The sequence below is a fragment of the Macaca nemestrina genome, chromosome 6, assembly GCF_043159975.1.
Source record: "Macaca nemestrina isolate mMacNem1 chromosome 6, mMacNem.hap1, whole genome shotgun sequence".
NCBI classification, from domain to species: domain Eukaryota; kingdom Metazoa; phylum Chordata; class Mammalia; order Primates; family Cercopithecidae; genus Macaca; species Macaca nemestrina.
Window position 1 is genome coordinate 23,082,464 of NC_092130.1, and position 24,499 is coordinate 23,106,962.

The 24,499-nt window shown below is 44.2% G+C and overlaps 1 protein-coding gene across 3 annotated transcripts in view; it reads right to left on the reverse strand.

Moving 5' to 3' along the window:
- LOC105482372 (cytoplasmic FMR1 interacting protein 2) overlaps positions 1 to 24,499 on the reverse strand; it is a 133,559-nt gene that overhangs the window by 95,582 nt on the left and 13,478 nt on the right. For all 3 annotated transcript variants that reach the window (XM_011742420.3, XM_024793007.2, XM_024793008.2), the window contains exons 2-7: positions 18,449 to 18,588; positions 16,819 to 16,908; positions 8,739 to 8,816; positions 6,799 to 6,900; positions 2,959 to 3,140; positions 701 to 797 (exon numbers count right to left, since the gene is read on the reverse strand). In XM_011742420.3, the coding sequence (XP_011740722.1) occupies positions 701 to 797; positions 2,959 to 3,140; positions 6,799 to 6,900; positions 8,739 to 8,816; positions 16,819 to 16,908; positions 18,449 to 18,565 (666 nt within the window). In that variant the 5' untranslated portion in view covers positions 18,566 to 18,588. The remainder of the gene's footprint in view (positions 1 to 700; positions 798 to 2,958; positions 3,141 to 6,798; positions 6,901 to 8,738; positions 8,817 to 16,818; positions 16,909 to 18,448; positions 18,589 to 24,499) is intronic.

Genomic DNA, 24,499 nt, shown 5'->3' on the forward strand with positions numbered 1-24,499 from the left:
TGTGATATGGATTTAAGCGTGAATACCCTTGGAAGATGGAGGATCCCCTCAGTTTTGTCCTGAGTCCTGCAGACATTCTTGCTAGAGCCTGTTTAGGCTGAAGTGACAGAAAGCAAGACAAGTGATGCTTGTCTTGCTTATGTTGGGCAAAATGGGAAAATGGCAGCTGAGGGGAGTGCCCTGGCAAACCAGTGGTAGCAATAACAACTATGTCTTCCTAGGCCCTGAACATCTGTCAGGATCTGCATGCTAAGGACTTTTCATATACTGGTATCATTTATTTCTCACAACAGTCCTATGAGCTGGGTTCTCATAATATTCTCAAAATAACAGACCCATTTTACAGAAGAGGAAACTGAGGCTTAGATTGGCCCTAGGTCTTACAGAGTGGGTCAGTGGTGGTCTAGGATTAGAAAACAAGGCTGCCTAACTCCAGACCCCACGTTCTCAACCCTGATGCAGGGTCAGAGCACTGGCTGAGAGGGCTTCACGAGAATGACAACTGGAGAGGGTGAATGGGCCACCTGGGGTTGGGAGGAGAGATTTAAGTCCTCAGCTGCATTTCACTCTCACGGAGGGCAGCGGAGACGGAAGCTGCAGACCGAGCTTGTCTGCTTGGGCTCGTGGTCCACCCAACCTCTACATGCCTGCCCGTAACCCCGAGACACCAGGTCAGGCCTAACAAGGAGTCTGCCCTCACCTGGGTGATCCTGTTGTGGTTGGCCAGGAACATGGAAAGGTTCTGCGACTCCTGGATAGACTGGGGATCCGCCATCTTCCGCAGGAACTGTGCCGCCCTGAAACATAGATAGTGGGCGCTGCAGAGAGGACTGTCCAGGCACAACAGCCTAAACCATGCCTCACGGGCTCCCATGCCCACCTAACCCAGAGTGACACCATCTTGGAAGTTAAAGAGCTCTGAATATCCCAGGCAATGCTAACGTCGAAACAGAGTGTGTTCTGAAGTCATTTGCTTTGGGGCTGTCTACACCCTTGTAATAAGGACCCCTTAAATTAAAAGGCGGGAATGTACTAAAAATCTCTGAAATCTCAGATAGTTTAAGGGGAACTAGCATCCCATCAACCAGCCAGGAGTGGTGAAACAGGGAGTAAAATGATATCTTTGTACCCTCCTGTGACCTCCAGTGAGGCTGCATGGTAAGTTACGGAGAAGCAGCGCAGGTAGGATGCTAGAATGCACTTGTTGTGTATTCCATTATTTACAGGAAAACTTCAACATTTCCAAAGCAAAGCACTGTATAGAAAACAGAAGTCTATGGAACCTCACAGAATTGCAGGTGATGGGATGACGGGCACAGGGAACACAAGCAGGACTTGATGGGAGAAAGCTGCGGCTGCCTGACTTCCCAGCCTAACCTGGAGATGGTGCCACCTGTGTCATCACGAACTGTGAAAACAGACAAGACACCCCGTCTTGCTCATGACCTAGCTGGGCTGCAGAGAATCTCATTTGCGGCCATGACAGAAGCAGTCTGGCTGCAGCTGGGGAAAATTTGGTAGAAGATATTATACAATAAGCTACCCATAAAAAGCACTTTGGGAGGCCAAGGCAGGCGGATCACAAGGTCAGGAGTTCAAGACCAGACTGGCCAATATGGTGAAACCTTGTCTCTACTAAAAATACAAAACTTAGCCAGGCACGGTGGCGGGCGCCTGTAGTCCTAGCTACTCTGGAGGCTGAGGCAGAAGAATCGCTTGAACCTGACAGACAGAGGTTGCGATTGCACACTGCACTCCAGCCTGGGTGACAGAGCGAGACTCCATCTCAAAAAAACAAAACAAAACAAAACAAAACAAAAAAACTTTGTAAAGTTGTCAACTTCTAAGTCAGCCTTGAGACGGGGCCCTGCCTGCTGGACAGCACCAGATGTCACAGCTGACTCAGGAAGGTAAACTTGTGAGAATCAGTCTGTTTTCTCTGGTTACCTTGCAGCCCAAGAAGATGCCTTTATCAGAGGCACAGCAAATCCTTCTCAAGAGACTTCTGGGTGGCTGTATACTGGTTTCTGGAACGACTCCTCCCCCACTTTCAGTCCTTTTTGTTTGTTTGTTTTAATTAAAAAAGAGAGATGGGGTCTCACTATGTTTCCCAGGCTGGTCTCGAACTCCTGGGCTTAAGTGATGGGCCTGCCGTGGCCTCCCAAAGTGCTAGGATTACAGGTGTGAGACACCTCTCCTGGCTAATCTTTTTAAGAGCTGGCAGAGACCCTGAACTCCAAAGGCGAGCAACCATCCCATCAGCGTATCCCCACCTCTACACCTCCAGTGACTGACAGGAGGTTTAGCATATGACTCAAGCTGAATCAAAGGCAATCCTCCCTGGGAGGATATTCAGAGTTCCAAATACTAATTTGGAAGAAGCAGCATCCCGTCCTTCCTTAGAAGCTGGGGTTGCTGCACTGGCCTGAGGAAAGCTGCTGGAAGACTCCACGGACCTGAGAATGAAGCCAATGTAGAGGAGGAGGTCGAGCTGAGAGCTGGAGGCACCCAGGTTAACATTATCATCTGAGTGCCTGCGTGCAGGTGTGCCTGGACTTTCTGTGAGCCAATTCATTTCCTTCTTCTACATACACTGTTTGAATTGGCTTTATGATTCTTGCAGAAAATGACTAATGTAACCATTCTGTGATGATCTTACTGGTTCCATATTACATGGGGCAACGTAAAATGCTGCTGCTCCACAGATGGGGGAATGAGGATTTGATTCTATCTTGAGACATAAAACTCTTCAAAGATTAAGTTCTTCCAAGGCCCAGCTCTATGCCCTGTTCCTCAAACCACATTGAATCAGGCCGAGCCCTGCTGTGTTTGGGAGATGGCTAGTTTGGTACCAAAGAAAGAGCAGGTGAGAGGGGCTCCATCCTCTTCCTCCACTTGGCAGGCAGCCCTGGAGGAGGGGCCCCGCTGGGGAAAGGGAGAAGGGGAGGTTGCCCTGACCTTTTGTAGGCAGAGTGGTCATTCTTGACGCTGCACTTCATGTTCTTTAGCTCATCTAGGACAGCAAACATGTTGATGAACTTGCCCAGGGTCAGGAGGTAGGCCTCAGAGACAAAGTCCTTCCTGCGCTCGGCGTGGCACAGCCGCTTCACCTCGCTGCAGAACCGCTCGATGGCCTTGCGCTGGGGGCAGAGGGGCAGCGAGTAAGGTCCCCTGGGGCGGCTTACTGTGCTCCCTTGTAGGGGCAGGGTGCAGGCTCCTCTAGGGCCTTCCTTAGAGCCAGCCCTCTGGAGAAAGGCAAATCTGCCAGGCAAATTTTCTCAGAGGAGTCCTTAAATCCAAAGCTGATTTCTAGAGGGGAGCCTGGAACCTGCCCCCAAGTGATTCAAATCAATGCATTCATTCAACATACATTGGCTGAGCATTATGTCTTATTCATTTTGGCATTCCCAGCACGTAGGACAGTGTCAGAAACCAGTCAATAAGGTGGTAGAGACCAAGAGTGAGAGAGACATACAGAGAGAAAAAGAGGTTCATTCATCCAGTAGCTATTTAATGGCCATCTACTATGTGCCAGGCATCATTCTAGGTCCTGGGGCAGAGCAGGAAACAAAAGAGAAAAGCAGACAAGCAATGAAATTCTGCCTTCAGGAGCTTACATTCTACTTTTTTTGTTTGTTTGTTTTTGAGACTGAGTTTCACCGTTACCCAGGCTGGAGTGCAGTGTCGCGATCTCGGCTCACTGCAACCTCCGCCTCTCAGGCTCAAGTGATTCTCCCGCCTGAGCCTCCCGAGTAGCAGAGATTACAGGCACACACCACTATGCCCAGCTAATTTTTTGTATTTTCAGTAGAGACTGGGTTTCACCATGTTGGCCAGGCTGGTCTTGAACTCCTGACCTCAAGTGATCTGCCTGCCTCAGCCTCCCAAAGTGCTGGGATTACAGGTGTGAGCCACCATGCCCGGCCTAGGAGTTTACATTCTAGTGAGAGAAGACAGAAAACAATGCATAGATCTATTAGAACATGGTATGTGCTATGGAGAAAAACAAAGCAGGAAAGCTTGAGGAGAAAGGCTCAGAGGGGTTCTCCTTCTAAGGAAGAAGATCAGAGATGGAATCCTCAAGAAGTGACTTTCAGGAAAAGAAGCTGAAAGAGGAGGAAAAAGGGGCATACGGGGTAACTTAATGGTCAGTGTGAAGGCCCTGAGGCATGTTCCAGGGATGGGAAGGAAGCCAGGGTGGCTGAACTGGAGTGAGTGCACCAGGAGACAGAGAGATGAGGCCAGGGCACTGGCTCTTGTAGGCCTTTGTGAGGGCTTGGGCTTGGGCACTGCATGAGTTGGGGAGACATGGGAGGTTCTGAGGCCAGATAACATGGCCTGAATTATATTTTAAGAGTCCCATTGGCTGCTGTGGGGAGAACAGACTGTAGGGTGCAAAGATAAAAGTGAGAGAATAGTTAAGGGGGTATTTAAAGGCTTAAAGGTGGGGTTACCATCTGACCCAACAATTCCACTCCTAGGTCTCTACTCGAGAGACATGAAAACATATGTCCACACAAAAACTTGCACATGAATGATCAATGTTTCTTCATCCTAGCCCCAAAGTGGAAATAAACCAAAGTCCATCAACTGATGAATGGATAAATAAAATATAGTACATCCATACAATGGAATAGTATTCAGTCCTGAAAAGGAATGAAATTCTGACACATGCTGTAACATGGATGATCCTTAAAAACATCACATATAACTGAAAAGAGCCAGATGGACACAAAAGACCACATGTATGATTCAGTTTATATGAAATGTCCAGAATAGGCAAATCCATGGAGGCATAAAGTAGCTTAGTGGTTGCCTCGGGCTGGGATGTGGGCGGAGATGAGGGTATTATGGAGTGACGGCCAAAGGGTATGGGATTTCTTTTTGGGGTAATGAAGATGTTCTAAAATTGATTGTGGGCCAGGTGTGATGGCTCACGTCTGTAATCCCAGAACTTTGGGAGACCAAGGCGGGTGGATTATTTGAGGCCAGGAGTTTGAGACCAGCCTGGCCAACATGGAGAAACCCCATATCTACTAAAAAAAAAAAAAAAAAAAAAAAAAAAAAAAAATTCCAAATTAGCTGAGTGTGGTAGCACACACCTGTGGTCCCAGCTACTCAGGAGGGACGTGGAGGCAGGAGAATCACTTGAAACCAGCAGGCTGAAGTTGCAGTGAGCCGAGCCAGTGTCACTGCACTTCAGCCTGGGCGACAGAGCAAGACTCTGTCTCAAAAATAGATAAATAAATAAAACTGACTGCGGTGATGAATGCACAATTCTGTGAATATATTAAAAACTGCTAAATTATCCACTTTAAATGGGCAAATTATATGGAATGTGTTAAGTATATGTCTATAAAACTGGTACCAAACATTTTAAAAGGCAGTTGAACAGCAACAACAAAACAAGGCTACTGTAGTAACCCAGAAAGAACAAGAAAGAAAGAGGAGGAAGAAAAGGAAAGCAGAGAAGGAATGGGGAAGAGAAACGATGGCCCCGCTTGAGCTCCACTCCGCTTCCATAGGCCTGAGAGGCCCAACCAGCCAGTCCGTCCTTTCCTTCAAAGACTAAGTCACACTTTCTCCTTCCAGAGTCTAAGTCCAACTATACTCTGTGAGGATGAAAATGGTCCATATATGCACTGTCCAATACGACAGCTACCATCACACAAGGCCACTCAGCACTTGCAATGTGCCTAGGATTACTGAGGAACTGAATTTTTCATAGTGTCTCATTTCATTTTTTTCCAACCTACCTCATGCTTTGATTTAAAAATTTTATTTTTACTCATGTTTAGCTTTTAATCTTTATGTTTTTCATGTTGTCACTTTTTAATTAAGGTAAGTACCCACATGTGGCTAATGGCTATGGCACTAGACAGCATAGTTCTAAATTATTCCAGATCCTCCCTTCTGTAAATACCTCTCATCAGGGGACTCTCAGTTTCACACTCAATCAGTTTCTGGATAGTTCTTCTCTCTTGGCCCTGCCTTCCCAAAAAGATTTTGGGCTCCCGAAGGCAGGTCCATGATGCTAACAGCCGCTGCAATTTGTGAAACCTACTCTGACCAGGGTCCCACTTGGCTCTTTACAAACAGACCTCATTTATTCTCACCATAAACCTGTGAAGCAGGTCATTTTCAAGGTGAACAACCCCAAGGTGTCAGAGACGTTAAATAACTCACAAGCACACAGTTCGAGAGTGAAAGGGCCAGGGATGTGACTTGGGCTTCTCTGCCTCCAAAGGCCATGCTCCCCGCCCAGGCTGCATACCCACACCCCACCTTCCCATTTCCCTCACACCCAGGCCCTTCATTTTACTTCTTAAACACAGCAAGCTCCTTCCAGCCTCAGCCTCAAGGCTTTTGCCTCCGTGATACCTTCTGCCTGAAACCCTTTCCTCCTGGTCACCACAGGTCAGTCTCTCTCTCTAGAGTCCCAGCTCAAATGCCACCTCCTGAGAGGCTGTCCCTAAAGAAGCACCCACATCACAGGCACACCCAGAATTTTTCAAAATGTTATTTTACTCAGAGAATTTATTATTCCCTGAATATTAATGTGTATTGCTTATTGTCGGTCTCTCCTCCTACACAAAACACACTCACATACTCACTAGGATGAAAATCACGAGGGCGGGGAGACTCATCTGTCTTGCTCACTCAGGGGTGTGTAAGGCACAGTCAAAAAACATTTGCTGAGTGAATAAATAACATGGCAAAAAAACTGCAGACCCCAATGATTAGACAACTAGGGGTCTTTTCAGTTCTCCAGATGCAGAACTGCCCCTCCCCACTCACCTGAAAATACATGAACTTCATGAGCTTGGTGACCTCCGGCTCCAGCACCTCCACTGTCTTCTCATAGATCTCTACTCGGTTGGGCTGCTCGTTGCATTTCACCTGTGGGGGACGGTAGGGGCACACACATCCTGGTTTGCCCAGGCAGTCCTGGTTCACACCTGTTGTTTTCTTACTGTTTTTTGTTTTGTTTCATTTTGTTTTTGAGACAGGGTCTTGCTCTGTCATCCAGACTAGAGGGCAGTGTCATGATCATGGCTCACTGAAACCTCAACCTCCCAGGCTCAAGTGATCCTCCCAACTCAGCCTCCCAAGAAGGTGGGACTTCAGGCATGCACCACCACATCCAGTGAATTTTTGTAGTTTGTGTAGGGATGGCATCTCACTATGTTGCCCAAGCTGGTCTTGAACTCCTGGGCTCAAGCAATCCTCCCACCTCAGCCTCCCAAATTGCTGGGATTACAGGCATGAGCCACCATGTGCGGCCCTGTGGTCAAAATAGGGCTCTTTTTCACTCTCAAATATACCTGATTTTGGATGATAACTGATCTGCTCATCCCGGTGAGAGGAGATTTGGGTAGCCCCTGCTTCACCAGGATGACAGGGGGCAGAAATGCTCCCCAGACACTGGCTGCAGGAAAGGAACCAGTTCGTCCCAAGAACAAAACCCTCCTTCCTTCTTCTCAGTTCTGTGCCCTGTCCGTGAGCTACTGACGTGTTCATGTTGATGTGCAAGCTCTCCCTCCTTCAGTCTTTCCCCTGTCCTCACTCCAGCAGGGTCCAGCTGGATTCTAAGTAGAGAGAAATGTTCTTTCCATTGTTCTGGATACACCTGGGACAAAGCTCCCCTAGGCCTACCCAGGCCCATTTCCCCTACTCTGCAGTTTTCACCAGTGTGCACATTAGAAACCCATGGCAGACATCCTCACAATGCATACGCCAAGACTGCTAATGGATACACGGGATCTGAAGAGTGAGCCAAGGTAAGCACAGGGACATTCTTCACACTATTGCTTAGAAAGTCTTACAATGGCAGCATCATGCTAAATATCCACTAGTTGACCATTAAGTGGATAAAATAAGCTACAATCACATAATATCACTGTGAGCTGTTAGAAGGAATGAGACAATTCTATGTAACCAGGAAACAAAGTCACCATAAACAGTTGAAAAAAGTGACAGAATAGTCAGGTCCCATTTTTGTTAAGTGAAACAAGACAGCATGTGTGCTCATATATAAGACAGGCATAGAAAATCTGAAAGGATGCAAACCAAACCATTAATAGTAGTTTATTGCTGGGGCCTAGAATTAGGAAGAAGGGGCAGGAATAGTTTCTCTTTACACACCTGTGGCTTGCTGACTTTGTTGCCATAGGACCCGCTAATTACATGCTGATGGCACTGATGGTAATAAAAATATCTGTATGTGTCAACATGAAAAAAGTCAGTAAGTAAGAATTAAGTGGGGAAAAAAGCAAGTGGCAGAACAATAGAAACATGAAACAATACATTTTTGTAAATAATAATTTACAAAATAATATTCATGTCAGGAAAAAGATCCAGAAGAGTATGTCACAGAGTGTACATGGCCATCCTATGGCGGGAGGTGGGTTTGGGTGGTTGGGGTGAGGCAGTGGGAACATCTTGCTTTTTACTTCATACCCTCTGCAGTGGTTTTGGTGTCATGTAGTTACCATATACTGCTTTGGAAATAAAATATATTGAACAAATGTGTTTTCAGTCCCTCGACATGGGTCCCTGTCATCACTTTTATGGGAAGCTCTCTGAATGTCATCCAGGTTCTTCCTTGGATAAGAGGACCTGCTTTACTCCCTACCATGTGGAAAAAAAAAATAGCTCAGCTCTCTGGTTTGGGGATGAAGTCGGGGTTAGTAATGTCCTCTGGAGGGGAAAGAGACACACAGCAAGGACAGTCTCACCTGGGGAATGGCCCGGGAACAGCTGCGCCAGGTGTACAGCATGACCGCATACTCATGTCCTTCCTCCAGCATCTCATTCTGAAATGGTAAAACAGCCTCAGCAGGGAGGAACCAGATGGGTGCCACCAGGCTTCAAAAGCCCCCAGGTCCTCACTGCTTATGGAATGGTCCATGGACCCACAGCATGGACATCACCTGGGGACCTTACTGGAAATGCAGAATCTCAGGCCCCTCCCTGGGCCTACGTAATAAGAATCTGCATTTCAACAAAATTCCCAGGTGACTCACATACACAATGAGTTTGAGAAGAACTCACCCTCAGGCCACATTTTCCCAAACAGATGGATGGCTACCTTAGAAAGAATGGGGGAGACCTATGTGCCACCCAGATATAACGTTAGCAAGAAAATAAGCAAGTAGCAAAACAGTATGTACAGCAGATAGGTTAAAAAACAAAACAGAAATAGTTATGAAAGTATATTATCAAAACTGCCTTTGCAAAGATTATGACAGGAGAGAAATCTGACATAGTTGACGCCATCTTGCTTCTAACCTCCAAACTGTCCTTGGTCATTCCTGGATGCAGGCTAAGCTACCTTTGGGAGGAATTTTGTTGACAGTTCAACCTTAAAGCAAGGAAGATAATAGCCCTTTCCAAAACTAAACTGCCTTTGTAAATCTAATGAAAGTCCACAAGGTTAGGATTATGAGAGGTACGTGAATTCTGCTTAAGATGTAGGCATATTTTCCATAATCCCTTACTACTTAGGAGTCACGTGGCCGGAGGTCACAAGATTTGGGACTTCCCCAATTGCTCTTACTAATACCAACACTATGGTAGAATGTAAGATTGGTCTTTTGAGAAGTTCTTCAGACTGACTCCACCTGGACTTTTGGGACTCGACTGGTCCAATGGCCCCCACCCAGAGGCAGCCTCAGCACATGAAGCCTGTTTTCCACACTCCATGACCGCATTCCCAATCAATCAGCACCCATTTCCTAGCCCCATGCCCACCAAACCATCCTGGAAAAAAGTCTAATCTCCACGCTTTTGAGGAGGCTGATTTGCATAGTAACTCTGTCTCCTTTGTGGGCAGCCTCATATTGATTAAACTCCTTCTTTACTGCAATACCACTGTCTCAGTGAATTGGTTTTGTCTGTGCCGTGGACAGGAAAAACCCGTCAGGTGATTACATTATTACGTATTGAAAAAAATTTCAGTGCAACATGCACCAAGCTATGAATAGCAAGTGCTCTGTGGGGCTGGATTGTTTTGCATCACTTTTTAAAAAGTCCTACAGCACTATAATGCTCATACTTTTATAAGAGCCCATGTACTATCTCATAAGCAGGAAAATGATTAACATCAATTTTTAATAATAAGCAGAGCAGATGGGAAAACCGACAACAGCATGAAAAACTAATGTGAAAAAATACAGTCATGACTTATCTCACTGAGGAAGTGTTACTGTGGAAAGAGACCTAAACTCAAGGTCCAAATATCTGGGCTCAAGGCTGGGCATGGTGGCTCACATGTGTAATCCTAGCGCTTTGAAAGGCTGAGGTGGGTGGATCACCTGAGGTCAGGAGTTCAAGATGAGCCTGGCCAAAATGGCAAAACCCCGTCTCTACTAAAAATACAAAAATTAGCCAGGTGTGGTGGCGGGCGCCTGCAATTTCAGCTACTCGGGAGGCTGAGGCAGGAGAATTGCATGAGCCCGGGAGGCAGAGGCTGCAGTGAGCTTAGATTGTACCACTGCACTCACAGCCTGGGTGACAGAGTGAGACTTCACCTCAGACATACATACATACATACATAAACATGTGGGCTAAAATACCAGCTTCATCACTTATTAGCCCTTTAGTCTACTGTAAATCACTTATCCTAAAATTCTCCACTTAGTCATCTGTTAAATCACGATAATAATAATCTCATACAATTTTATGAGAATTAAATGGAACACACACACATACTCTTGGTAATCTATGAAGTGAGTCAGGACAGTAATCTGGCAGTGTTACAACATGTTAACCACAGATTTACCATTCGACCCAGTAACTCCTGGGTATGTGTATACCCAAGAGTACTGAAAACAAATATCCACACAGAAAAATGTGTAGATTCAAGATTTGCAAGTAACACAAATATTCATAGCAGCATTATTCAAAATAGCTCAATAACCTGAGTGTCCATCAACGGATGGATGGATAAGTAAAATGTGGCATATCCATACAATTAATTATTTGGCAATACAAAGTAATGAACTACTGATACACGCTGCCACATGGATGAACTCTGAAAACACTATGCTGGTCAGGCATGGTGGCTCACGTCTGTAATCCCAGCACTTTGGGAGGCCGAGGCAGGCGGATCACCTGAGGTCGGGAGTTCGAGGCCAGCCTGATGAACACGGAGAAACCCCATCTCTACTAAAAATACAAAATTAGCCGGGCGTGGTGGCGCATGCCTGTAATCCCAGCTACTTGGGAGGCTGAGGCAGGAGAATCGCTTGAACCCAGGAGGCGGAGGTTGTGGTGAGCCAAGACCGTGCCATTGCACTCCAGCCTGGGCAACAAGAGTAAAACTCTGTCTCAAAAAAAGAAAGAAAAGAAAAAAAAGAAAAGAAAAGGAAAGGAAAGGAGAGGGAGAGAGAGAGAGAGAGAGAGAAAGAGAGAGAGAGAGAGAAAGAAAAGAAAAGAAAAGAAATAAAGAAAACATTATGCTAAGTAAAAGAAGCCAGACACAAAAGGTCCCATATTGGATTATTTATTTAGATGAAAATAGGCAAATCCATAGAAACAGAAAGTATATTAGTGACTGCCAGGAGGTGGGGGGGTGAGAGGAATTGGGATTGATTGCTAACAGGTCCAGGGTATCTTTTAGGGGTGATGAAAATTAGGTAGTAGCCATGGCTGTGTAACATTGTGAATATGCTAAAAACTACTGAATTGTACACTTTAAATGGAAATACACCTTGAAAAAAAAGTCAACAAAAAAAGAATTTTACTAGGCCATCTCTTTTTATAAATGTTTGTATCTACATTAAAAAATGAACTTCAGGTCGGGCGTGTTGCCTTATGCCTGTAATCCCAGCACTTTGGGAGGCCAAGGCAGGCAGATCATGAAGTTAGGAGATCGAGACCATCCTGGCTAACACGGTGAAACCCTGCCTCTACTAAAAATACAAAAAAGTAGCCGGGCATGGTGGCGGGCACCTATAGTCCCAGCCACTCGGGAGGCTGAGGCAGGAGAATGGCATGAACCCGGGAGGCGGAGCTTGCAGTGAGCCGAGATCGCGCCACTGCACTCCAGCCTGGGCGACAGAGCAAGACTCCATCTCAAAATAAATAAATAAAATAAATAAATAAATAACTTTATTTTAAAATCCACATATCACCATTTCATAATATCTTATTAGTACAATAGCAGATTAATTTACTTATGACAGTTCTGTTTTCAACAGCAAATGTCATTGCCAAGTCACACTTACAATGATTAATTTAGAGAACTTTGAAAATCAGTAACATGTTGTCCTTGAGAACAGGGAGAGCCAATCAAGCCTGTGGGTCCCGCAGTCATCTGCCTCAGAACACATGTCAAAAAGGGGAAGTGACAGTCAGTCATGTCAGGAACATGTGTCTACTTTTAGCACTGAACTGCCTGCCAACAGGTGTAATTCCAACTCATGCATTCAGTGAATGTTTAACTGGGTACTCACGGGTCCCAGGCTCTGTGCTTTGTGCTGCGAACAGCGCAGTGAACAAGAAGAATGTGAACTCTGCCCTGCGGACAGTTTGGCCATCAGCCAGATCTGTCATATAATTATGCTGGAATGTAGAGGTTAGGATTGTGTGGTGGAAAGAGCCCTGAGTGGGGAAACTTGAGTACTGGTCCTCACTCTTCTTGGGCCCATCTTTTAATTTTTAATGTCTTAATTTCCTTACTTGGAGGTAAAGAGTTGGCCTGAATCATTGGTGTTCAGCCCTGGTTGTACATTAGAGTTACCTGGGGAACTTTGATGCCTAAGCCAGGCCCCAAACTAACTATTTATCCCTGGGGATGGGGTGGGACATTGGTGTTTTTAAACAATCCCCAGGTTGATTCTCTTGTGTAGCCCACATTGACAGCTTCAGGACTAAGGATCTCTAAAGTCCTTTACATTTCTAATATTCTGAAAGTCCACGACTTAAACCCAATGTGAGTCTGGCTCAAATTTTCTGTAGTGGCAGATTCAGTGATCACTCAGCCCCCATCTGACCCCCAGCAAAGAACCTTCAACTCTTCCATATAGTTGGTCAATTATGTGGTTTGCGCACTTCCCCTCCTCTTTTCTCTGGTTATCCTGCCCTTCAAGAGATTCACCTTGCCCAAGTAGGGGGCAGGAGACATACAAGAAGATGAGCATCTCATATGCCCACATTGCTGCTGAGAAGCTACCCCAGAAAGACTGGGAAAGGCATGAGGAGGACACTGTTGACCGAAGGGAGATTTTGATGTTATCCAGGAATGTCAGCATTGCACGCCACTCATGACTCATGCCTAAGCCACATCAACACTCTCCCTGTGTAGGCAGAATAATGGTCCCCCAAAGATGTCTGCACCCTAATCCCTGGTGCCTGTGAATATGTTCCTTCACAGGGAAAGAGGGAGTTTACAGATGTGATCAAGTTAAGAGCCTTGTAATGTGGGTAGGGGGGTGGTGGTGGTGATTCTGGATTATCCTGGGGAGCCCAGTGTAAACACAAGGTACTCATAAGCAAAAGAGGGAGGCAGAAGAGTCAGAGAAGGAGATTTGAAGATGCAGGCAGAGACCAGAGTGATGTCACTGCTGGCTGGGGGCCACAAGTCAAGGAATGTAGACACCTCTAGAAGGTGGAAAAGGCAAGGGAACAGACTTTCCCCTGGAGCCTGCAGAAGGAATGTGGCCCTGCTGGCACCCTGATTTTAACTCAGTAAGACCCATGTCAGACTTCTGACCTGACAGAACTGTGAGCAAATAAATCAGTGTTGTTCTAAGCCACTAAGTTTGTGACGCTCTGTTAGGGCAGCAACAGAAAATGAACACCATCACCCTCCAACCTAGCCCCTCCTTCCGACTGCCCTGTTGGTGACTTGACCTGGTCTTCCTGGGAACTCAGTCAGTGCAGTTCCAGCTGACTGCTAAGCCAGTGTCCCTCACATCCATATCCTCTTAGCTGTACCCCAGTGCCATCACCCTCATTCGACCTAGAATACCTGCAGTGTAGATAACTTTAATTATCTTGACAAATTTATTTGCCCCATTCCTACTTGCAACTCATTCTACATATAACTAACACATGGAACCTGTCCCCCAAACAGAGTTCTGTTCACATCTCTTCTAAGGATAAAGATTTTCCATGGCTTTTAATTTTTTATTAAATAAACTAAAGCCTTCTGTTATGGGCTAGACTGTGTGCCCCCCAGATTTATATGTTGAAGCCCTAACCCCACAGGACCTCAGAATGTGACTGTATTTGGAGATAGGGCCTTTAAAGAGGTAATTAAGTTAAAATGAGGCCATTAGAGAGGGCCCTGATCCAATCTGACTGGTGTCCTTATAAAAAGAGGAAATCTGGACACACAGAAAGAAGGTGCCAGTGATGTGTGCACACAGAGAAGAGACCAGGTGAGGATGCAGAGAGAAGCAGCCATCTGGAAGCCAAGGAAAGAAACCTCAGGAAAAACCAAACCTACGGACACCCTGATCTTGGACTTTTAACCTCCAGAATAGGGAGAAAATACATTTTTACTGTTTAAGCTACCTCATCTGTAGCACTTTGTTATGGTATCCAAGCAAATCAATACACCCTCCATGCCCCGACACCTTATTTGTAGGGAATCTATAAACAATATCCCTATATGTACTTTACAGTCCAAACCAGTCACTCCTTGAAAATCCTTGCCCTGTGCCTTTGCTCACACTGGCTCTTCCACATGCTGTGCTCTCCCCATCTCATCTTGGACTGGTAAAATTCTAACTGTGTGAGACAGCACGGAACAGGAGAAAGAGATCAGGACTGGGAGTCAGTCCTGGATTTCAGGTCCAGTCCTGTGATTTACTAGTTGTGAGATCATGAGCAACCTGCTTATTAACTTTTCTAGGCCTCAGTTTTCTCATCCCTAAAATGGATATAATGATCACTTTGCAAGTCACAGGGCTGTTATAAAGCCCCAATAATATAATATATGAAAATGCCTTACATATATTTTAAAGTATACTGTGTCTACAAGGTATCATTATCCTCCTACAAGGCCTCACACAAAAGCCACTTCCTTCATCAAGCTTTCTCTGACTCTCTCAAGGTTCCTTCAAAAACACAGAACTTTGAACTTTTATCATGACATTTACCCCTAACTTTGCATATTTTTGTTTGTCTGTAAGGCATAGTCTGGAGCAAAGGTTTTGTAGTCAGGCAGACCTTGATCTAGAGCTGTCACTTGTCAGCTGCAGGACCCTGAGTAAGTTACGTAATTTTTCTGGGCTCCAGTTTTCCCCATCTGCAAAATGGATATGACAATAGAACCTATCTCACAGGGTTGATGTGAGGAGCAAATGAGACAATGCATCTAAAATATCTGTATAGAAAAAGCATTCAATAAATGGTAAGCTTGTCAATTTCCCACTTGACTCACTGAGGATCAGGACTGGCCCCTATCTGTCCTTGCATATCTCTCCAGCATTTACACGGTCCTCTGTGGGCACCAGTGACACAATACTTACTGAATGAATGAGCAGAGTTTGTCAACACAAGGTTACAGGAAATAACTGATACAGTGCTATGGTTGGAGTGTGTTCCCCAAAGTTCATGTGTTAGAAACTTAAACCTCCAGTGCAACAGTGTTGAGAGGTGAGTACTTTAAGAGGTGATCAGGTCACGAGGGCTCTACCCCCATGAAAGAATTAATGCTGTTATTATGGGGGTGGGTTCCTTATAAAGGATGAGTTTGGCCCCCTTCCCTCTCTCTCCTACCCACGTCATGCCTTCTGCCACGGCATGATGCAATAAGAAGGCTCTCACTGGATACTGTCCCCTCAATCTTGGACTTTCCAGCCTCCATAACCATGAGCCAATAAACTACTACTCTTGTTTTTTTTGAGATAGGGTCTTGCTCTGTTGCCCAGGCTGGAGTGCAGTGGCATGATCACAAGTCACTGCAGCCTCAACCTCCTGGGCTCAAGCGATCCTCCCACCTGAGTCTCCCACGTAGCTGCAACTATAGGTGTGCGCCACCTCACCCAGCTAATTTTTAAATTTTTTGTAGAGACAGGGTCTTGCTATGTTGCCCAGGCTGGTCTCGAACTCCTGAGCTCAAGGGATCCTCCTACCTCAGCCTCCCAAAGTGCTGAGGTTAGGGGCATGAGCTACCGTACCCGGCCTAAGCTTCTACTTATTATAAATTACCCAGTCTGCAGTTTCCTTGTTATAGCATCACAAAATGAGCTAAGACATATAGTGTCAAAGGTCTATGGAGCCACAGGCAGGGTCTATGAACACGGAATTTGGAATTCTTTAAATTGCAGTGCTGCATGAGAATAAAAGCAATGGAAGCCTAATAGAGAAGGGGAGGAGCCCTCCACAGATGAATCAGACTCTAGGAGAGAAAATAAGAACTAACCCTATTTGCACGTGATTTAGGCCATCAGCTTTTTTGAGTAACTGTTACTCCAAAACCAAAGCCAATGTCCCTTTTTCAAGGAACCTTTTGCTTTGCTCGAGACAAAATTCCACACATTCATTAACCTATAAACAAGGCAGGATCCAATCACATGTTAACCCAAAAAGCTATAGGAGCTCAGGGAAGTGAATAGTGGAGACTCAGTTGGGCCCTAACAGTTAAGGAGTATTCACAAAGCCAGATGATAAAGGGGAACAGTATGTTTCTAGGCACGGAGAGGGGATGGGGCAGAATGTAAGAGTGGGCTTAAGCAGATGCTTCTGACTGAGGAAGGGGGTTCTTAGAGTAGGTGTGCACATGCCTCTGGCGTGAGAAGCTGCCCACGACCCCTGCCAGCCCAGCAGGGAGCATGTCTGCACATGTGGATCACAGAGACTTACCATGCTGGAGTGAACTGTAGCCTGCTCAATGTACCTTGCAATGCCCGTGACAAATGCATTTCTGTCTTCGAAGTTCGTGTCAAAGTTAGCCTGTGGAATTAGAGGACAGGAACACTTTGGTTGTTAGAAAACAGTTCCAAGTTGGCTGGGCATCCAGGGAGCAAACTGCTGCTGACAAACAATGCAAGTTCTCTGTGGGGACCTCCTGCTGCATCACCTTTCATCTTGCCCCTTCCCCACAAAGTCCTACTCTCAATCACACTGGGCAGGAGCTGGCGATGACAGGGCCCGCCATCTGCTTCCCATCAGTAATCAGGTTCACTCGGCTGAGCTTAAGAAGCAGATGCTTAAACTCCACAAGCCCAAATAGCTGCTAAAAGTTAGGATGGGCATTGCTTTGATTAGGCAGTTCCAGAAATACTCACCCAAGGGTGTGGATATATAGGTACAAGAATAATCACTGTGGCAGTTTTTTGTGATTTAAAAAAACTATAAACAACCCAAATGTCCAGCAACAGTGAAAGGCTAAATATACATACATTTATATATATATATATATAAAAAATATATATATATATAAAAAAAATAGCATATCCACAAATGGACTTTTAAGTACCATGAGGTGGCTAAGCATAATGTGGTAGTACTGCGGCATTGTCAAGGAAAAATATCCATAATAAATTTTAAGTTAAAAAGCCAACTCATAAAGCAATAAATATAGTATGGTTTTCTTTTGGTAATAACATATATATGTATATATACACAAACACATATATGTATATTTGGTAAAAAAGGTATATATAGGCATAGTTATAGAAAAAATCTATATGTTTTTGTATACTTTTTTGTGTACTTTTTGTATTGCTTATAATAAAAAAGATATTTCTATAATTAAAATTTTAATCTGGGTTAGAAGATGTGAATCAATGAAGTTTATGAGCTGAACCTTCAAGCATGTGCTTCATACATGCACTGAAAGAAATTTAAGAATTTATTATGTATTTATATTTAGTCTCCTTTTGCTGTCTGAGAACTATCGAAAGGTCAAACACAGTTAAAACTTTCAAATTAGCATATGCTTTCTTAACATGGCATCTGGCCTGGCACACCCAGACAAGGGGCTATAAGCTTGACTCCCGGCCCTGATGGGTCATAGTTTGGAACAATCTGATGGTGGTTTATCACAAGCTCTGCTACCTTAGGCAAAAGCAAACAACTGTGACCAGCTTCCCTGAGCCATGAGCTGCTATGGGGTGTTGTAGTGTCCTCCTCACACGCATGAAGGAAAAGTAATTACCCAGGCAGGCTCTGGGGTTTCTAAGTTGCAATATTTAATTCATGAGGCCAGAGCTGCCAAAACCTCGGTTGGTACAGCAGCAAGAATAGCCAGGAAGGTATTTCGGGGTCAAAGCAGATCAACAAGACTTCCCTGTGGGAGGGAAATAGTCCTGCAGCACATTTAGTAGCTAATCTGTTCCTTACACTCAGCTCCACCAGTGCACAAGGGACTCCATCAGCTCACGACTTTTCACCTTCTAGATGCAGACCTCTCCCTCTGCCTCAGGGGAAACCCTCTTAGGGGATCCCCAGAATTCCTGGGCCCCCTGGTGCTATCTGCCATTTCCATTACCTGGTACATGATGGAGGAAGGCGGGGGCTCGATGCATGGCTGCTGGTCAGGGAGGGGAAGCTCTTCAAGCAGGTCCACGTTGGACAGGGCATCTTCCAGGGTGACGTGCGTGGTCATGGCTGCAGTTTCTGTATTCCGCACTGCGGGAAAGGAAGAGAAAGTCAGTGGAGAATTTCAGGGGCCTCTAAAATTCCTCTTAACCACACCATGTCCAGGATCCTTAGGGAGTACAGAGAGAGTTAAAACGCATTGAGGCCACTTCTCCTCACCACTTCTTCCCAAGGTGTTCTCAGTGTGTATCTTTTATATCTGAGGATCTCTTTATGGCTAACAAAGTACTTTGTGTGTACTTGGTCGACCCTCACCACCACCCTCTGTGATCAACGTGGAAGGTGGCACTCTATCCATATAACCGATGAAAAATCAAGGCTCAGAGAAGTTATGTGATGCCCACACAGCCACGTCACCAGGAGCGAGGGACCTCAAGTGGGATGTGAGGACATGGGTCATGGTTAGTTTCTCCACCTTTCGTTCTTCATAAGGATATTTATGAGTTCCACTCTTAAATTACCATGCAATACAATTATTCATGATGGTGACAGCCAAGATAATCAACTGAAAACCAAAGCCCAGGTTTTTAGGCTAATTAAATTGGGATTAAAATAACTCAATTCCTGCAAATCAACCTTCCTTGCAAAGATGGAGGAGCCATTGTGTTCCTTGGCCTGGGTATGTTTTGTGAGTCACATCAAACAAATCAGCCCTAAATGGACATTTCTGTGTCTTAGACCCTGGCACAGCACAGCTGCTTTGATTGTATGTTTGGCAGGATTAGAAGCTGAAGAGAATCTGAACAGCACAGTTACCCAACTCGAGCTAATTCCTATTTTAAGAACTCAGCACCCAGCAAACAGAATACTCATTTTTCCCCCCAAACATATGTGAAACACTGCTTAAAAACTAATCACGATTTAGGCTATAAATCAAGTTCCCACAAGTTTCTTCAAAAATGATAGCCTACAAGTTACATTCACTGTTTATTAAATGTAATGCAATGAAATTAGAAATCAATAATGCAAATTGTAGCAATAAAATCCCATACCTTTGAAAATGTGTAAAACATACTTCAAGGTCATTCAAAACTAAAAGAGGAATTCCAATAGAAATGATAAGATATTTAGAAATGAAAGATGGAAAGCACTAATACATGTCTTCAACACATTTGGCTGAAAGAAAAGTGGAACTAAATGAAGTTAATGTCACACTAAAAAACCTTAAGAGAACAAAAGTCAGCCCAGAGAAATGAGAATAGAGGGACTGAGAGTTACAAAGGCAGACATAAAGCAAAAAACAAAGCAAAATAAAACATAACAGTAGAGGTAAACAAAAACACTAAAAGCTGAGTTCTAGAAAACAGCTTTTAATAACAATAATAAAGCCAACCCTAAACACACATGATTAAGAGAGACACAAAGAGAAGGGCCACTGTGCTTGTCTGAGAACCCCTTCCTGACCACCTTCGATTCCAAGGAGTTGTGAGATCCCTGGGCTGGAATTTCTCCTGTGAATGTCAGCCAGTTTGCCTTGCTTGTTAGGAAATACGGTGTCTGACATTAGGGGGAAAAAGGACCATCAACACAAGAATTTGGTACAGGGGCTGCAAAGGACTAAAACAACTGCAGATTATACCCAAGGTCATGCTGCCCCGAGACTAATATCTGCCTTGGGCCCAAGATTGCGAGGGCAGAATGGGGCTGAGCCTTCACTGGCTGCTGCGCAGCTAACCAGATTCACATTTCACTGAGTTCTCGAACACACCTTCCCATCACGTACCATGGCAACAGCAAATGCTGCATCCAGTGAGGGCTCACTGAGCCCAGAGGTAACTTCCCCATCTGCCCTCTGCAGAAGGCTGGTCTCCTAGGGTGGTTTCAGGTCCTCTCCACACCTAAGTTTCTTCCTCTTCTCTACCCCACAGTTCTAAGTGTGGCATTCAGTTCTACAGCAAAACCACTTCACTGATCCATTGAAAGAAAAGGAAAAAAAAGACTCTCTTCCTTCTTATACTACTACTAAGTCCATTTTACAGGAGGGAGTAATGATTTTACTGGGCATAATGATCTTCAGCCTCCAAAGCCCTAGTAATTCTCTTCATTAATTCCAATTATAATAACAGTAAAACATTTCTTTAGCCCTTACTTTGCGTCAGACACTACGCGAAGTACTCAACTATTTCATTCTTGTATCCACCCTATAAAGGTAGGTACTATGATTACTCCCAGTCTATAGATGAACAAACAGAACCTCAGCATTTAATTTCACAGGATCAAAAGCTGGCAACTGGTGGAGGGAAGGCTGGCCCAGGTTTGTCCAGCTCCATAGTCTGAAGTCAGCTTCATTACTACATACTTCCCTCCAAGGACTCACGCTCGCATTTTGAGATTACACTTGATGAGTGGAGGTTTATTTCATACCAACCTCTACACTAGGTGTTTTCAAAAACTACGCATTAATGGTTCTTGGCCCTGCTTGCGCCAAAAAATCATGTGCACAGCTTCTAAATAACAAAATGCCTGGGTTCCAACCAGGGGACCAGGAAGACTGCATTTGAAAGGTGTCCTATCTCATTTTCAATAAGGAAAATCCAGATGAAACTTACAAGGAGATACACCATTTCTCACTGATTAGATCGACTCAAATCCAAAAGTTTGACCACACATGCTGTTGGCAAGGCTATGGAGAAAAAGGCTCTCCCAAACACTGTTGGTAGGCATGGCAAAATGACACAACTCCCGCGGGAGGAAATCTGCAATATCTAACAAACTTCCATAAGCATTTTACCCTTTGACCAGCAATCCCACTTCCAGGAATCTGTCCCAAAGATGCACTGACAAAAATACGCAAAGATACATGCACAAGGCCATTCACAGCAGGACTACTTGTGATAGCAAAAACTGAAAACAGCAAACATTCATTGATATAGTTACGATACTCGCCCTCACCCAAATCTCATGTTGAATTCTAATCCCCAGTGTTGGAGGTGGGGCCTGGTGGGAGGCGTTTGGATCATGAGGGCGGGTCCCCATGAATGGCTTGGGCTATCCCCTTGGTGATGAATGAGATCTGAGTTCACAGGAGATCTGGTCATTTAAAAGTGTGTGGCACCCCCCTCCCCCACACTGCCCACTCTCTTGCTCCTGCTTTCACCACGTGGTGTAACTGTTCCCCCTTCTGCCTTCTGCCATGACTGAAAGCTTTCTGCAGCCTCCCCAGAAGCTGAGCAGATGCTGGCACCACGCTTCCTGTACAGCCTGCGGAACCTTGAGTCAATTAAACTTCTTTTCTTTATAAATTACCTAGCCTCAGGTATCTCTTTATAGCAGTGCAAGAATGGCCTAATACATCCATTAACAGAGGAATGTCTGGATAAACTATGGTGCCACCATACAGGGAAATATGAAGCAGCAGGAAAATTAAGTGAGGACCCTCTCTACATGCTACTAAGGGTGATCTCCAGGACATGGTATGGACAGCATGCGCTCATTTACCCAGGAGCGGGGGCTGCAGATGTCTACACACACATCTTCTACTTAAAAAACAAACCATGGAAAGGCAAGCCATATACTTTTAAAAATTAGTTACCTATGGAGAACAGGAAAAGAAGGGAAAACAGTTAACGGGCAGAGATAGGGGCTACAATACTTTGAATATGTCTTATCTTGTAGATTTGACTTTGAAAGCATCAAAACATTTTACATACTTACAAAATAAAATGTAAATTTATAAAAAGTGGCCCCCAAATCGAAAAGTAAAACGAAACAAATGAATGTATATATGTTGTACTATTGGAGTAACTCCACAGAAAGGGACTATTATTCCAAGTGATTTTAAAATCGAGCCATGTGCTGGAAGAGCCCTGATGGATCACAAAGACATCTAATAAAAGCTTGGTTTTTATTACTTTGTTACTGTTAGATGAGCCTGTGAACCAACTATTATGCTGAGAATTGGTAAATAACAGCAAACATTTAACCTGTCTTTCCTAAACAAACTATACCACCAGATAACCAAACTATAGAAGAGATGGATGTTTCTTTTCGTAATATTTTTTTCCTTTTTAAGATAAACAGACAATATCCTTGTTTTCCAACCTCTATAAACAAATGGATCTAGGCACTGATCATCATCAGCTGCTAACATCCCTAAATGAAAGACAATCAAATATTATGTGCTTAATGATGGAAAAACACACCAAGAATGCTGGATCCAAAACAAAACACCTGAATCTAATTAGGCCTTTGATGCCAACTCACAGGAAATATAAGAGGGCAGAAAAACATGCTATACCCCAGTGATGTAATCAGCAAAATACAATCTATGACAAATTCTGCAGGACAAATGACTCAGGACCTCTAACATACAAATTGCAAAGACAGAAAAGAGAGATGGGAGGAAAATCTATAGATTTTGAAGAGACCGAACACACTATCATGTGTGGACCTTATTTGGATCCTATTTCAAACAAACCACCATACAAATAAAATTATAGCTTTATGAGAAAATTAGAAAATTAGTACTGACTGGGTATTTGATAATATGAAGGAAATATGTTATTTTATTTAGGTTTGATAATGTCAAGGTTAAGTTTTAAAAGAGCCTTTATCTTCTCGAAATACCTACTAAAATATGGATAAAAGGACACAGGGGTTTGCTTCTAAATAATACTAGATGGGGGAAGAGTGAGTAAAAATGAAACAAATTCAGCAATGAGTTAATAAGTATAGATTGTGTGTGACACATACGTAGAGATTACTGTATTTTTCCATCCAATTTTATATATGTTTCAAAGTTTTCATAAAATCCCCTAGATCAGTTTATAAGCTCCCAGCTCTTATCCAACTTTCCTTTTTTCTCCCATAACTAGGTTTCTTCTGGGCTTCTCAAACTTAAAAAACACTCATTTACAGATGGGCACGGTGGCTCACAGCTGTAATCCCAGCACTTTGGGAGGCTGAAGTAGGTGGATCACCTGAGGTCAGGAGTTCGAGACCAGGTTGGCCAACAGTTCAAGACTAGTCTGACCAGCCCGGTCTACTTTTCTTACTAGAAATCCCGTTTCTACTAAAAATACCAAAAAAATTAGCTGGGCATGGTGGTGGGCACCTGTAATCCCAGCTACTCAGGAGGCTGAGGCAGGAGAATCACTTGAACCCAGAAGGCAGAAGTTGCAATGAGCCAAGATCATGCCATTGCACTCCAGCCTGCGCAATAAGGGCAAAATTTCATCTCAAAAACAAAAAACAAAAAACAAAAAACAAACAAACAAAAAAACCCAACTCATTTACCAGAATAACCATTAAGTTTTCCTCTGCAGCCTAATAGTACCCCTGAACATCCCCTGAAGAGAATCAATAAGTGAACAACCTACAAAGCTAATAAATTAGGAGTCTGTTTATGTTAATGCTATCTTTCTTCTCCTCTGGCAAATACAACTTCTATAGTGGATTTCTACGAGCTTTGGTAGACCATTCAGTGCCTAAGGGAGAAGGAAATCAACATTTTTAGCTCAAGTGCTGGTAGGCATTGCGAAATCCACATCAATCGGAAAGAAAAAATATTCTGGAAATTTGAACAGAGGTATAAATGAAAATAAGAATGTACTTCTTTTCGGCCCAAGTGTCCTGCCTGTTTTGCAATCTTCCAAGTGAGAATGATTCTTTATGTTCAGTCTATGAACATGTGACCATTTCATCATTTTGGAAAAGAAATTAATAAAATATTTAAAAGTTAACAGTGTTCTGGGAGTATCATTTACCAAACACAGCTGCAACTTCTCAGTGGGGGACATTCACGACCGATTTAAATGCAGTGTCTTCAAAACAAACTCAGTCAGTGGCCTGGTTTCACCAAAAGCTGTACTAACATTGGGCTCACAAGCAATTTGCTTCTGAGAAGGGGAGCTTTAGGTGCCCCCCCATGCAGAAATGACTGACAGACCCCAAGCAAGAGGGGGATGGGTCCCATAAATGCAGGATGGCTGCCAGGAGAACA